The 16,961-nt window shown below is 38.7% G+C and overlaps 1 protein-coding gene across 1 annotated transcript; it reads right to left on the bottom strand.

Annotated features, from left to right (window-relative positions):
- Nucleotides 1-5,327: 5,327 nt before the first annotated feature.
- LOC116646260 (olfactory receptor 51V1-like) lies at nt 5,328-10,263 on the bottom strand. The gene is given in 3 exon segments (XM_032426848.1): nt 5,328-5,417; nt 5,419-6,291; nt 10,171-10,263. Coding segments are annotated over 3 exon segments (1,056 nt in total).
- Between the last annotated feature and the right edge of the window lie 6,698 nt (nt 10,264-16,961).

The raw sequence follows: 16,961 nt of genomic DNA, 5'->3' as shown, positions 1-16,961 counted from the left end.
CATCGTTTGTCCTGCCACAAAATCAATACTTTCTTTTTTTGGCTGTTATTTTTTTTATTATGTTATGTTAATCACCATACATTACATCATTAGTTTTTTTTATTATTATTATGTTATGTTAATCACCATACACCACATCATTAGTTTTTGATGTACTGTTCCATGATTCATTGTTTGCATATAACACCCAGTGCTCCATTCAACACATGCCCTCTTTAATACCCATCACCAAGCTAACTCATCCCCCCCCCTCTAGAACCCTCAGTTTGTTTCTCAGAGTCCATAGTCTCTCATGGTTCATCTCCCCTTCTGATGTCCCCCTTCATTTTTCCCTTCCTTCTCCTAATATCCTCCATGCTATTCCTTATGTTCCACAAATAAGTGAAACCATATGACAATTGACTTTCTCTGCTTGACTTATTTCACTTAGCATAATCTCCTCCAGTCCCATCCTTGTTGATGTGAAAGTTGGGTATTCATCCTTTCTGATGGCTGAGTAATATTCCATTGTATATATGGACCACATCTTCTTTATCCATTCATCCATTGAAGGGCATCTCGGCTCTTTCCACAGTTTGGCTATTGTGGGCTTTGCTGCTATGAACATTGGGGTGCATATGGCCCTTCTTTTCACTACATCTGTGTCTTTGGGGTAAATACCCAGGAGTGCAATTGCTGGGTCATAGGGTGGCTCTATTCTTAATTTTTTGAGGAACCTCCACACTGTTTTCCAAAGTGGCTGTACCAAATTGCATTCCCACCAACAATGTAAGAGGGTTCCCCATTCTCCACAACCTCTCCAACATTTGTTGTTTCTTGCCCTGTCCATTTTTGCCATTCTAACTAGTGTAAGGTGGTATCTCAATGTGGTTTTGATTTGAATTTCCCTGATGGCTAATGATGATGAACATTTTTTCATGTGTCTGTTAGCCATTTGTATGTCTTCTTTGGAGAAGTGTCTGTTCATGTCTTCTGCCCATTTTTTGACTTGATTATTTGTTTTTTGGGTGTTGAGTTTGAGAAGTTCTTTATAGAACTTGGATACCATCCCTTTATCTGTAGTGTCATTTGCAAATATCTTCTCCCATTCTGTGGGTTGCCTCCTTGTTTTGTTGACTGTTTCCTTTGCTGTGCAGAAGCTTTTTATCTTGATGAAGTCCCAAAAGTTTGTTTTTGCTTTTGTTTCCCTTGCCTTTGGAGTCATGCCTTACATAAGTTGCTGTGGCCGATGTTGAAGAGGTTACTGTCTCTGTTCTTCTCTAGGATTTTGATGGATTCTTGTCTCACATTGAGGTCTTTCATCCATTTTGAGCTTATCTTTGTGTATGGTGTAAGAGAATGTCGAGTTTCATTCTTCTGTATAAAGCTGTCCAATTTTCCCAGCATCATTTATTGAAGAGACTGTCTTTTTTCCATTGCATATTTTTTCCTGCTTTGTCGAAGATTATTTGGCCATAGAGTTGAAGGCCCATATTTGGGCTTTCTATTTTATTCCATTGGTGTATGTGTCTGTTTTTGTGCCAGTACCATGCTCTCTTGGTGATCACAGCTTTGTAATATAGCTTGAAATCAGGCACTGTAATGCTCCCAGCTTTGTTTTTCTTTTTCAACATTTCCTTGGCAAATTGGGGTCTTTTCTGATTCCATACAAATTTTAGGATTATTTGTTCCAGCATTTTGAAAAATATCATTTGTATTTTTATCGGGATGGCGTTGAAGGTGTAGATTGTTCAGGGCAGCATAGACATTTTAACAAAGTTTATTCCTCCAATCCAAGAGCATGAAATGTTTTTCCCTCTTTTTGTGTCTTCTTCAATTTCTTGCATGAGTATTCTGTAGTTCCTAGAGTATAAGTCCTCTACCTCTTTGGTTAGGTTTATTCCAAGGTATCTTATGGTTTTTGGTGGTATTGTAAGTGGAATCGATTCTCTATATTCTCTTTCTACAGTTACATTGTTAGTGTATAAGAAAGCAACTGATTTCTGTGCATTGATTTTGTATCCTTCCACATCACTGAATTGCTGTATGAGTTCTAGTAATTTGGGGATGAAGTCTTTTGGGTTTGCCACATAAAGTATCATGTCATCTGCAAAGAGAGGGAGTTTGATTTCTTCTTAAATGAAACACAGGAAGGTACATATGTAGATAAATTTTGTCTACTTACCACAAACTTGACAAAAACCTATAACCAACATTGTGACCAGTAAAGGGAACACTGCCAGCCTCCCCAAAGCCAATAGAAATTCCAGTTCCATAGGGCTGGACTAGAGCTCTAGAATATGCATTTCCTACAAGCTCCCAGGTGGTGCTGAGGCTGCAGGACAAGAAAGCACACTTTCAGGAGAAAAGCTTTAGGACACCAATTTCCACTGCAAAGGGATTCTGAACTGGGTTGGTATAATTTTTAAAATTCTAAGAGAGTATTCTCAGAACATGGGACTATTTCCATCTCTCATCAGGAGGTCTCTATTCATTCTTCTAGCAGATTCTCCCTTTTTGAAGTAGTGGTCGCAAATATCCTAGGAAACAGAGATACAGCATCAGGTAGAAAATCGTCTAAGTCTATTCAACAGTAAAGTTCTGAGAGACCTAAGAAAATTAGGATGTATAGTATACAGTGAACATCAGCTGTGGATTTATTACCAGGGGATTATTTTCACTAAAAACATGTTCCCTCACTTCTAAGAATCACTAATCTCTCCCATTCTGGACCTTAGCTTCCTGACGTGAGAACAAAATGAATACCAACAGAGCCTCGACTTTCTGATTTCCCACATCTTGCTTTGGTCACCTCACCTGACCAATATCCTTTAGATCTCTCCTTATTAGTTGTGACATTAGTTAAGGGAGCAGTGGACCATGACATGACAGACTTTTTGTAAGAAAATCAACACGAAAAATACATGTGCTCCCCTAAACTCACTGTAGCTGTTTCAATAGTGTTTCCCATCCATGCTGAGTGGTAGCCTTGCAGGCTGAGCATGATGCCTGGTCAACTCCTACCAGGCTGTTATTTCTCACTGGCTCTTTAGGCCACCACCTTGAACAATGCCCCCAGAGACTATCTACTTCTTGGATAACAAGTTTCTTACTCCTTACAGGTTGGCTTTCTGGAAGCTTCTGTTTTGTTTCTAAAAAGGCTGCAAAGTGGCAGATGGTGATTTTAACACCTGTGTTAGGTCTATCAATTCTCAATGTCAGGACCTGGGCTGATGACTCTAAAATTGCCTTTCCTCCTAGGCTTTACTTGACTTTATGTTAGTGCTCCAAGATAGAGGCCTATGTAAATCAAATGTCCCTAACCTGATCCTTTTTGTGTAAGACCCAGTAATCAGCAGATGTATTTTCTTCAGCTTCCTTCACTCATTTTCCTTCCTTTGTCCCTCTTCCACTAGGTCTTGGATTTTAAACACTCTGAACTTTTTCCCATGTCTCATCATCATAGTGTAAACACAGTTCTAAAGCTAGCTGTGATTTCTGAGTGTGTACCAGATATTTTCATGTCCACTGTTCACAGCCGTTCTTTCCAAATATTTTGGCCCATATTTTATAAATTGCCATAATCTGAGGTACAGATACTCAGAGCATCTGTATGAGTACCAAGTCCTCAAGCGAACCCTCCCACTCACCAAAGGAAACATGACTCTCCAGCCAATGGTTCAGGTGTGTTACATATGTCACTATTCCCTTAACTCAACATAAGTTCATGTCAGTACTCCCAGCATGCCTGGCCAGGGCAGGACATGTCCCGCTGCCACAGAGACCCCCCTGCTTCCCCAAGACTGAGTCAGTGCTGAGAAGAGGTGATGATGCAGTTCAAGGCCTTGAAGGGAAGCTTGTCTAGCCACTGAGGGACATGTGCCCAGACATGGTCTGTGAGGCACAACATGACCTCCAAAGTTCCAGCAGCTAACTGCTATTTTCCGTCTATAACTGGACGATATGACTTTTGTCAAACTGGCATGTTCCAAGATGCTTTGTTCTGTCCAGGAACTATTTCCCCACTTTTAAGCTATTGGAAACTAAAACCTATTCTTTTGTTTTCTACACTGATGACTTAATTGAGTGGGGCACTAAAAAAGGAAGGAAAGATAGAAACACAGGGTTTTAAACGCAAATTTAAAATACATAGGTTGAGGTTTGTATCTAAAAAATATTAAGCAATACTTGCTTCTCTGATGGAAAATTTCTCTGATGCATTCATTTGTTGAATGGTATTTAACATTTCCTCCTTCAATATCTGAGAGATTATAGAAATATTAAATCAATTTTTCACCTGTATCTCTGCACAGACATCTGATTTCTTTCCTGCTTCCCTTCTTTTGAAACTTGAACTAAAGTTTCTAAATTACTTAGAGAAGGAACCTGTTTATATATTTTTAACTCAGAATCAATCATAAGCATAAAGTTTCATCACTCAGAATATTCCACTCTTTGATTTAAAAGCAAAGTGTTTAGAGCAAAATCTACTTTCAGCCCAATGGCAATGTTGTCTTCATATAAAATATAACAAGGAAGGATTCTGATTTTAAGGAGAAAGGGTGAAAATTGAATCCAAAGTCAAATTCTATTATATGTCCTCTTTATACTCTAAACCTGCAATGTCCAATATAGTAGCCATGGCATTGTCCAAGACAATGTCCTTTTAACATTTAAATATAAATTAACTATAATTAACAAGAATTGCAAATGCACTTGCTCAGTATACTATCTACATTTCAAATGCTCAATAGCCATATAAAGCTATTCTTATATGTTGGTCTTTATTATTCTATATTAGAGAATATCTCCATTATTTTAGAAAAATTCAACTGGACAATTCTGGTCCATACAGTTATCACAACATGCCTGTAAGGTGGGCACTTTCTCCATTTTGAAGATTAATTAACTGAATCTCAAAATTAAAGCTCCAAGGTATCCACCTCTGTAACTGAAACCTAGGATTTGAATCCAGCTTTGGTTCAATGCAAAGAAAGTGCTTGATTTCCATATTGGGCACATTACTTAGTTTTTTCCTTTCTTGAATATACTTATGGCAGGGACATAGTATGTCCTATTTGACACAAATCCACTGTTGGTAGAAAATTTATGAAATGTTTCAGATGGAGTCTCCCACCTCCACCCCTAAGAATGATTCACTTGCAAAACATAGGTTAAAATGGAACTTGTTTGTAGGTGATTTTCTGGATTTATGTTTATATATTTTTTAAAATCAAGAATCATAGACTCTGGGCTAAAGCTCTAATCCTAATAAAATTCATGTTTTGGTATTACATAGTGTGTGTTAATTATTGTTGCTGTTTTGTTCTTTAAAAGACCTGAGCATCTCAACACATTTTCAGAGAAAAGAGTCTGAGCATTCTGCTCTGAATCTGCTGGGTCTTGACACTGTACATGATGGGGTTCATCAAAGGTGGGGAAAGGGATGTGGATGTTGCCCATAAGTACATGGATCACAGGGGAGAGACGTTTGCCGAAACGGTGCACCATTGTTAGGCTAATGATAGGGATGTAGAACACCAGAACAGCACAAATGTGGGAGATGCAGGTCTGAAATGACTTATGCCACTCCTCCTGAGAGGCAATTGCCAAGACTGCCCTAAGAATCAGGACATAGGAGTAAAGGATCAGAACAGCATCCAACAACAGCGTGAAAATGACCAGCATCAGGACGTAGTAGCTATTAAATCTGATGTCTGAGCAAGCTAGGGAGAGAAGGTCCTGGTGCAGGCAGAATGAGTGAGAGAGGATGTGGGAATGGCAGTAATGGAAAATTTTCAGATTGATGATGGGGGGTGTAATAAAGAAGAAACTCCTAACTACTATGGTGAGCCCAATTTTGAAAATCCTGGAATTATTCAGAATGGAGGAATAACGCAGTGGATGGTAAATAGTGATATACCTATCAAAGGCCATAGTAAGGAGGACAGAGGACTCCATGAAGGACAGACCATGGATGAAGTAGGACTGGGCAATGCAGGAATCCAGGCTGATTTCTCGAATGAACCCCCACAGGATGCCCAGCATCGTGTGCACTGTGGACAGCCCCATGCACAGGTCAGTGAGGGCCAGCATGCCCAGGAAGTAGAACATGGGCTGGTGCAGGCTTGGCTCTGTCCAGATCACATGTAGCACCAGGCAGTTTCCCAGGAAGACCATGGCATAGATGGTGGAGAAGGGAATGGAGATCCAGGGATATTGCTGCTCCAGGCCAGAAAATGCAGTGAGAATGACGGAGGAAGAATTCACACTAGGGCTTCTCAAAGCAATCATTCTGGCACTGGGATACTTCTTCCAGGCAGCAAGAAAGTGTTTTTCAAAGGAAATGCTCCAATTTCAGATGAGTTAGGTGAAATTGCTAAGTAAATAAAATTGTGCTTAAAGTTAACTAAGTGTAGGAAATGTTAGCCGAGCAACTCTGATCTTTAAAGATGTATTATCTGCTGCCTAGAAGAAAATAGTGTCCTCCTGATGTAATTTCAGAGCCATTATTCATCCACTGGCAGGTGCACAGGTGTCCTTAGAAGCCACAAGTGAAAATGAATAGACTAGAGGAGGAAACTAATTTCCAGAGAGGATATGTTGCCTGGGATATTTTCTCAGGGATTCTGGTCAAAGGACGTAGCTGTAAAATTGAGAGCTGAGGTTCTCAAAGTAATTATTAGTTTCCTCCCCTTCAATTCATTAAGCATTTAAAATGAAGAGTAAGATTTAGCGTTTAAGTATCCAAAATCTATTTAACTAATCACTGTGTACCCATAATTTTCTGTTTTCTGCTGTCTCCAAGTGAATTCTTCCTCCAAACAGTCCTTAGTTAAGACATTGCTGTATTGTCCCACTCTGGATGACAGAGCCAAGTACTTTTTCTCTGCAGTGACAAGCAGAGAGACATATTTATGCATGAGACCTTTAATGAGTGATCTCCCATGAGAGCTCTCATGCCAAGATGTTCAGCTTACCTATGCCCTTGTGACAGGGAGACTTGGGTTGAAGACTCTCAGCTTCTGACAGCAGCCCAGTGTTCTCCACCCACTTATTCACTCACTGAATCAGTAGGCTCACTATTCATTTAATATGCATGTATTGAAGGAGTGAGCAATTTTTTTTCTCTTCCTTAGAACCTAGCATTCTAAAGATCAGAAAGAAGGCCAATGTGGCATAGTTAAGTCCAGAATTTTAAATAGCCTCCTTGCAAGCATTAATTGTCTTCTTCCACACATTGTTTTCCCTCTTGGGGTTCTGGCCCTGGGAGTCATCATAAAAGAGTTAATTGCTCTTAGAGTGTAGGCAGGGATTTTAAAGTCCATACTGGTTTTTATGTTTCATTTCACCCTTCCAACATATTCCATTAGCTTCAGAGTCTGGCTTCCCCTTGTGGACCATTCCTCATCTTTGTCATCCTAGCACAACAGGCAGCCCTCAGGCTACCCTTCTTCTGAATGCACCCTGTATCCCTATCTGACCCCTTCTAGAATCCCCTCCACTGTTATTTCTTGCCGATCCCCTCTCCATGTGAAATAACTTAGCCCACTATTTTTATTTGTCTCCTTCCTTGAATGATTGGAGTCTTTACCTTTTGAAAAAAATGTGTCCACCTTGAGCACTTCTTTTCTTTCTCAAAAGCACCATTTCTCTTCTTTCTGGAGATGTTTTTCCAAATGTTCTTTCTGCCTAAGATGTTCTTTTCACAGAGATAGTCTTTCCCATCTTCTCCCCAACCTCTTCCTCCTCTTTGTAAAATAATCTTGTATTTTTCCTCTGCAACTCAGCCATCACTTTTCAGGAAGCACCTTACCTGAGACAGATTTTCCCCACATATCTATTATGTTGGTAACATATATTTATCTTTATATAGCTTATTCAATTTATAATTTGATATTAACGAGACTACAGATTGACTAAAGTCTCTGTTACATACTGAATTGCAAGCTCCCAGGTGGGTGGGAGCGGTAGTATTAATTTTTACTCTGTGTGGTAGGCTGAAATTTGCTCCTTAAAGTCCTCACCTCTGCCATGAGCTCAGACTCATGGATACAACCATGTACTTTATATCTTCGTCTGCATATTTAATCCAAAAATTCAGATTATAACAAAAAAGAATTTGGTTTTCCTCAGAAATCGGTCATTTCCCCATTTCCTCCTGATATCATAAAATGACTCCACGAATCACAGGATTGCTTCACGAATCACAGGATTGCTTAGAAAACTCTCAAGAGGCTTTCTTGATTCTTCTCTTTCCTTCCTTCTCCTGGCTATCAAATCCTTCACCTCTTTCTTTCATTTCCAGCCTCAAGCATACCCACAACCTATCCACTTCTCACATATACACTATACACTACCACTGTCTTGGTACATAATATTGTTATCTGTTCCTTGGCTATTATAATAATTTACCAGCTATTTTTATTGTTTTTGCCCTTCCCCCTAAACATGTACTCTCCCCAGAGAAACCAAACCTATTTTCTTTTTTATTAAGATTTTTATTCCTTTATTTATTTGAGAGAGACAGAGAAGGAAAAAAAGAGGGGGAGAGAGAGAGAGAGAGAAGAACAAATGGTAGAAGCAGACTTCAAGCTGAGCCCAGAGCCCAAAGATCCTGAGATCATGACCAGAGCAGAAATCAAGTTGGACACAACCGAATGAGCCACCCATGTGCCCCCAGACTACTTTTTTAAAACATCTGCTAGAACACATGAGCCCATGTTGAAACAAATCAAAACAATAACAACAACAACAAAAAAACCAAAAAACAAAAATCACTAATGGATTTATACTGCTCTTAAAATAAAAAATATTTTATTCATCATGGTTAGAAAACTTTAAATGTTCGGGCTTACCCACCTCTCCATCAACATTTTAGGCCACTGTTGCTTTTTTTCCCTAATCTCTGGGAATCCTTTCTTCCTCAAAATGAATTAAGAGTTTCCCTGTCTCAGAGTCTTTGTTCTTGATCTTCTCTCTGCCTGGAATTATCTACTCCAAGTACTTGCACAAAACCTCTTTTCATCATTCAGGATTCTACCACTCCACATGACAGCAATTACTTTTCTTCTTTGGTGAAGAATTCAATGTAGCTTCCTTAGAAGAATTTTTGTAACCCCACCACAAGTGTCCCCATCCTCTCCAATAAATTACTATCCTCAAAATACCCTGCTTTGTGTTTATACCACATATCATATGCTGATTTTGCATGAGATCTCCTGGAATTTCTAGAAAACCAGGTGCCATGTCTGGTTTTTGCTCACTGAAATGCAAAGTGAGGTTTAGCATGGAGTGGCCATTTTTCAAATAATTATTGAATTACTTGAATTAATCTATGAATTTGAGCTGTACAATTACAGAGGTATAAAACAAGTTAAAGCAAATGCATTGTAAAAAATTCCATGAAATCTAAACACTCATATCTTAAAGTAACACATCTGATCCTTGTTGGCCACATGCTACCAAACGTTGTCCTCCTATACAAGGTTTATATGATACATAAAACAGATGCTGCCTTAGGCATTCCTGATAACCTTGGACACAACACTCAGACTCCAAATATGATTCCTATCATCACAGCCTGACCCTACATGGAGGCTTGGCCCTGGAATGGTGACAGAAGATTCAAACATTCTGTGAATATAGGCATGCATTGAAAGCCATACTCTCATTCAGGCTTCTTCAGACTAGCCACTAAGGTTAATGGTGCTGCCTCAGAGAATAACAGCCTTTTAGCAATAAAAGAGCAATAAATATTAGAGACTGTTCCTATATTCTATTTTGAGATAGGATGGGAATCAGGAGAGGATAGGGTCAATGAGATGAATAAATGAACATTTCAAGAGGAAAGTAGTCACATATGTCAGATGCACAATATGCTCCCTTTGTATCAAAATGGAAAAAAAACAAAAAACAAAAAAACATAGAACATCATTTCCCAAAACATTCATGATGTGTGATGTCCCCTTCCAGTCAGTGTGCATAATATTTCTTTCTGAATTTCTAGCAACCAAAGCAATGCCTGGCATGAAATATGTAAGTAGTGAGGACATGCAGCAGTGAATTGGAGTCCAGGGCAGTGATGGGATTCTGGCATTCGCTCTGTGCACTTTGTCTGGAATGTGGATTTGGAAAGCATATCTGTGATCAAATTAAACAGATCATTCTTTCAGAGGAATCTTTCCTTACATCCTCCAATTCAAACTGACCTACATGTCCAGGCATCTCTGTCTTTTTTTCTATTCTTTGGAAATGATCCTCTACATGATCACTTGCTGCCATTTTCAGATTAGGTAGGATAATGACCAATAGTCTTTATTTACATTAAAGTATAGAGGAAGAGTGTTCGATGTAAAAGTGAGTCTTTATCATTATATTGAATAAAAAATATTTCTGTTTGCCAGAATAGACCAGGTTTTTGCTTGTTTATTGGTACCATTATTTATATGACACCCACAAACAACCTGCTTTGGACAATAAATTGAAAGATCGCACTCTTTGCCAGGTAGTCCCTCTAATGGTCCCATCTGGACACCAGCAGGGGGCAGAAGAAGCCCATTGAATTTTCATCTCCTTAAGGATGCAAGAGCAGGTTTGCTTTACAACTGGGTAAGTATAAGTGAGGCCAAGCCCTTCAGAGTCTTGACATGGCTGAAGAGATAAGAACGTTCTATAACACTAGTCCAAAAAACTGGACGTTCAGGGGTTCTCAGAGAAGTATGTTAGCATTGGTGGCAACTTTTTTACCACAAACCCAGTATAGGCTTAAAATCCCAGGTTACAGGAATGGTTACTATTGTTAATTTTGTAAATGTTCTCTTTATTAAGTATTATTTGTGCATCTGTTCTTACTATGTATTTTGCTTATTACATTACATGTCTATAAATAATACTCCCATGAATGAAATATTGAAAAATGATAATGCATAATTTAGAACCATGATAAAAAGTTCTATCACATGGTACATCTGTTTAACTGTAGTCATGTGGTTATCTGAGAAGTTTCCATCAGGATTTGTACCGTTTGATTGCATTATGACCTAAATGATCTCCATCAAGGAAATTTATCTGTTTTAAAACTTTTTTTTACATTTAAGACCATGTCAGACAACTGAGATAAAATCCAGACATAATAAGATCTTAAACCCTGAGTAAAAGATGTAAAACAAGCAGAAAAGTGCAAATGGGAAGTAAATCTCTCTTTAATGATACTCAAGTGAGGAGCTAAAGTTTTGAGGATAAATACTTGAAGTGTAACACATATTTTAAACTGTCCCCTGAAAATTACAGAATAGGCCAAGATGATCTAATTCAGTCCCCTCCTTTTCAAGATAATGAAACTTGCAGGGTCTTTCAAGGAAATGAACGACCAGAGTACACACTGCTAGGCTCCTGCTGTTCTCCAAGGCATTTGGGTGGCTTCAGTGTGGCCACCAGAATCACCCTCTTCATTACTGCTCATCCTCACTTGTGGTGAAGAACAGCTTGGTCAGCAATAATAAAATATATTGTCATATTAAATCATAAGGTCTTCAAAAGAGACCTAGACAACCAGTGGGTAATATATACATTTACAGTTATATCTAGAATTAAGATTTATTTGTGAAAAGGTATATTACCATGATCATCATGTTCACATGCTTGACAGAAATGTTATTACTAATGAAAGTTTGACTCCACATACCAGTGTTAATTTCCATTTCCACTTTCCTCTACAGGAAGAGGACATAAGAAGTAAATTAGTTCCTCTAATTATTCCTACTTCAACCCTAACAGAGAGAACTCTACTTTGCTGAGAGTGGAGTCTAGGCCCAGATGACTGGCTACTGTGTCCCCAGAGCATAGGAGAGAAAGATATTGTAGACAAGACAGGAACTGGGGGAATCCCAAATGACTGCTCAAGACTCCTTCACAATAACTGGGATCCCACATCCCCAAGGGCAAAAGGGTCCTCCAGGGCATCCCTAGATAACATGGGTTGCCTGCTAGCCCTTCTGTGGTCACACAGGTGGGCCTCTTAGCTGCAATACCTAGTGCAGAGGGTAATGCTGGCCATATCTTAAGGTGGTCAGTTTGCTGAGGGGTAAAAATCAACTCACCCAGTGAAACTTTAACCTAAGCCACATGAGGGATCGGTGGGATTGTAGTCACAGTATCTCAGGGAAGGGAGTCACTCAAAGACTTCACCAGGTTGTTATTGCTAGGTATATTGTGAACTTGTAGCAGATGTAACATTTTAATTGCTTAGATTTCTACAATTCCTAGATCCTTGGATTTCTAGAATGCTCCAGAGGTGGTAAAGGCTCATTACACCAGAGCTAAGCATTTTAGAGTGTCTTGGTATCTATGGCCTTACAAATCAGGTATGAGGCAGGCATATCTCTCAGAATAGAAATGGTAAATATTTGGAAGGACCCATTGTCCTAAAATGGGACAAAATTCTCAGGAAAAGCACTGGTACCATAGAAATGATTTGTTCATTTAATCCTTCATTGTCTTAATATTTTTTTCCTTTCTTTTTAATTCTTGTTGTTGTTGTTTTATTTTATTTTACTCTTGAGACTACATTATGTACAGGCACCTGGGTCCAGGCTCTATATCTAAAAAAAAAAAAAAAAGAAAGAAAGAAATCCCAGCATCACAGAGATTGTAGATTATAGATTATAGATTGTGAGTAATAGAGTCTGATGTGATATCTGTTGGACCACTTTTTTTCTTTTATTGTTATGTTAATCACTATACATTATATCATTAATTTTTGTAGTGTTCCATGATTCATTGTTTGCGTATAACACCCAGTGCTCCATTCAATACGTGCCCTCTTTAATACCCATCACCAGGCTAACCCATCCTCCTACCCCCTCCCCTCTAGAACCCTCAGTTTGTTTCTCAGAGTCCATAGTCTCTCATGGTTCATCTCTCCCTCCGATTTCCCCCACTTCATTTTTCCCTTCCTACTATCTTCTTTTTATAACATATAATGTATTATTTGTTTCAGAGGTACAGGTCTGTGATTCAACAGTCTCACACAATTCACAGCGCTCACATACCCTCCCCAATGTCTATCACCCAGCCACCCCACCCTCCCATCCCCATCACTCCAACAACCCTCAATTTTTTCCTTAGATTAAGAATTCCTCATATCAGTGTTGGACCACTTTTAATGCGTATCTATGGAAACACATGGAAACATAAATGAAGGTCACATTAAAGAGTTTCAGAGGGATAAAATGGCCAGGAAAAAAAAAATATATATATATATATATAGTAGAAAGAAATACCCAACACCAGAAATGCCTTAAATATCCGTCAAAATAGCAGCAGTGGTGATCTGGAAGGGGAGGTAGCATGGGTAAGTGTCTAAGAGGAAAATTACATGCATGATGCAGGTGCTAGCTCTCTGTCATTAGCCTCATTCTCCACAAAGTTAATCATTATCCTGGTTTGTCTCATATATCGTGATTGATTCATTTTCCTCTTTTAAAAATGTTTATGTATTGAATGATATCATTTTCTGAATGTCTGACTTATTTATGCAACCTAATATTTATGAATTGCTTTCCTGTGCTTTCAATTTTAGCCATTCTGACTGGTGTGAGGTGATATCTCACTATGGTTTTGATTTGTATTTCCCTGTTGGTAAGTGATGATGAACATCTTTTCAAGTGTCTGTTGGCCATCTGTATGTCTTCTTTGGAGAAATGCCTCTTCATGTCTTCTGTCCTTTTTTTTTTTTTTTAATTTGGGTTTTTTTGGTGTTGAGTTGTGTTAGTTCTTTCTATATTTTAGGTACAAACCTTTTATCAGATATATCATTTGCAAATATCTTCTCCTGTTCCATACATTGTCTTTTAGTTTTGTTGATTGTTTCCTTTTCTGTGCAGAAACTTTTTATTTTGATGTAGTCCCAATAGTTTATTTTTGTTTCTGTTTCCTTTGCTTGAGGAGACGTATCTAGAAAAATGTTGTTATGGCTGATGTTAAAGAAATTACTGCCTGAGATCTGTTCTAGGGTTTTTATGGTTTCAGGACTCACATTTAAGTCCTTAATCCATTTTGAGTTTATTTTTGTGTGTGGTGTAAGAAAGTGGTCCAGTTTCATTCTTTTGCATGTGGCTGTCCAGTTTCTCCAACACCATTTGTTGAAGAGACCGTCTTTTTCCCATTGCATATCCTAGTCTCCTTTGTTGAAGATTAACTGACCATATAATCATGGGTTTATATGTGGGCTCTCTATTCTATTCCATTGATGTATGTGTTTATTTTTGTGCCAGTACCATTAGATTGGATTACTACAACTTTGTAGTATATCTTGAAAACTGAGGTTGTTATACATCCAGTTTTGTTCTTTTTCAAGATTGCTTTGGCTATTTGGGGTCTTCTGTGGTTCCATACAAATTTTAGGATTATTTGTTCTAGTTCTGTGAAAAATGCTGGTGGTTTTTTGATAGGGATTGCAGTAAATGTGTAGATTGCTTTGGGTAGTTTGGCAATTTTAACAATATTTGTTCTTCGAATTCATGAGCATGAAATATCTTTCCATTTGTGATCTCTTCTTGCTTCTACTTGTTTTGAGGGCAAAGATACCATTTTTTTTACCTCTAGGACCTAGGACAGAGGTTTACATTTAACAGATAGGAAGGCTATAACTGCTTGTTGAATAAAACTGAATAAAACAAAAAAGAGTAGTGAGTCACCAAATTATTTCTGTGATGCCCATAAAAGAATTGTTAAAGACTCACGGTTAGGTGTGTGATTGTGTGTTTTTTCATGGGTGATCTGATATGAGAAAAACAGAAGAAAGAGAGCATGTGGGGAAATGTCATACCAACTTACAAGTAGGTCAAATGAAACTTCTGGCGATTCTGTCAATTATCTTTACCAAGAAAGAAGTAGTCATTCTTTATCTGAGAACACTTAGGGGAAAATCCTATCAATCCCTGCCTTTTCACCAACCTCAGTTGTTTGTTTGCTTGATTCCAGAATACTCCTTGGCTTCCAAAACCCCGTTGGTAGATGCCTCCTTTGCTTCCTTGCATACTGAGTTATATCTGGATCCATGGTTCTGTGGAGTCCCCAACAGAATAGGTAGTTCATCCAAAGTCCAATGTCTGTAGAAGACAGGCAAGATTTGTAGGTGTGTGTCATTTAACAATTTAAGAAGTTACGAAAGGCCCAAGAATCCATTGGAAAAATGCTTCTGGACACTCGGGAGGGTGTAGACCTCTATTCGAATTTATCAGTAGCATTGCTTCTATGTTCTTATTTTCTCTTCAGCAACAGTAAAGTATAAAGGAGATAATCAGGTGATCCATCCATCAACCAATTGACTTGCATTTTTATATTGATTTTTGATGTCTCTGTCTATTTGTTTCTGTTTTGTTTTATTTCAATTGGGCTATTTTCAAACCCCTTCATCTTTAACTATTTTTCACTTCTGATTGATTCCCCAATTCTCAAACTTTGACATACAAATGACAGAAGTTTCCCCAGCTTGTTGATTCCAGATGCATGTAACAATCCTACTTTCTTCTGGACCTGACTCCTATTAACATTGCTGCCTTGATACTATTCAGGTCCTTAAAAATAAGGCTCAAAAATTCCATAGCGCTCAATATTTCTCTCCCAGCCTGAGACCTTTGGGATTTAGGAAGAGATGTTAAATGAGTCAACTCACTCTTTGTGAATTATCACCTGGCATGAATTTTTGTGAAAAATAAAAATAGGGAAATAATATTTTATAATTCTGCTGTGTCAGGTGGTGCCTGGCATCATGTCTGGTCTTTCATATTCCACGGTAGACCTCCCAAGTTCCAACTGACAAGATTTCCAGGATTGAATGGGCCCACTGTTGGGTCTTCATCCCTGTTTTCTAGGTGTACCTGACAGCAGTCCTGGGCAAAGCCACTGTCATTCACATTAGCACACAGACTCCTCCCTGAACCAGCCCATGTGCTACTTTCTGGTTATGCTGGCAGGAATTGACGTGGGTCTCTGTCAGTCACAGTACTGCCCACAGTTATGGGACAGCTATGGCTGAATTTTTTAAGTATCATTTATATGCCTGTGTTTTCCACCTCCATGTTGTCCATATCTTGCTTTCATGGAGTTAGTCATGCCTTTCGCCATGGCATCTGATTGTTTTGTGACCATCACTAACCCTCTGAGATATCCCTCAGTACTCATCAGCTCCTAGGTAGCGAATATTGGAGTGTTTGGTGGATTCCGAGTGCCTCCTTCACCATCCCTCATGGCCTGCATCTACTTGGTTTCTCTTACTGTCATGACAATACCCTTTCTCACCCCTACTGTCTACACCAGGATATGATCCAACTCCCCTGCTCTGGCTCATGGATCAACAGCCTTTATGCTTTGTTGGTCAGCTTGCTTCACATGGGCCTAGACTTCCTTTTAATAGTGCTTTCTTATATTCTGATTCTCAGGTCAGCAATGGCCATTGCCTCCTGCAGGGAGTCACTCAAATCTCTCACACCAGTGTGTATCTCATATTCTGACTGCCCTGATACTTTATGTCCCTGTGCTAGGCCCTTCCATTGTTCACAAGTTTGTAAGGCATTCCTCCTCCTTCACCCATATCATCAAGGGAAAGTGTCCATCCTCTTTCTACTGCTGATGAACCCTGTCATTTATAGCATCAAGACCTACCAGATCCACTGAACGACTATCAAGGTGTTCTCTCTGAAATGGGTAGAAATCTTGTGTATTCTCAGCCAGTTAATTCCCCTTCAACTAGATTAGTTGTGACAAAATCTCAGGTCCTGTTCAATTCTAATGTCAATCCCTCACATCTATGTGAGAATCCCCTTTCTCATCTAGTTGTAAGAACTTAGTAAATGTATTCATTTTAATAGCACCCAGAGACAAACAATCAGAAAATAAAAAATCAGTCCTAGAAGAGAAATCAGTAACTTTATAAAGGAAATTGCAGAAGGAAGAGTAATTTTGGAGCAACTCTGGCC

The sequence above is a fragment of the Phoca vitulina genome, unplaced genomic scaffold, assembly GCF_004348235.1.
Source record: "Phoca vitulina isolate PV1807 unplaced genomic scaffold, GSC_HSeal_1.0 scaffold36, whole genome shotgun sequence".
Lineage (NCBI taxonomy): Eukaryota > Metazoa > Chordata > Mammalia > Carnivora > Phocidae > Phoca > Phoca vitulina.
This window is presented reverse-complemented; position numbering and strand designations above follow the sequence as displayed.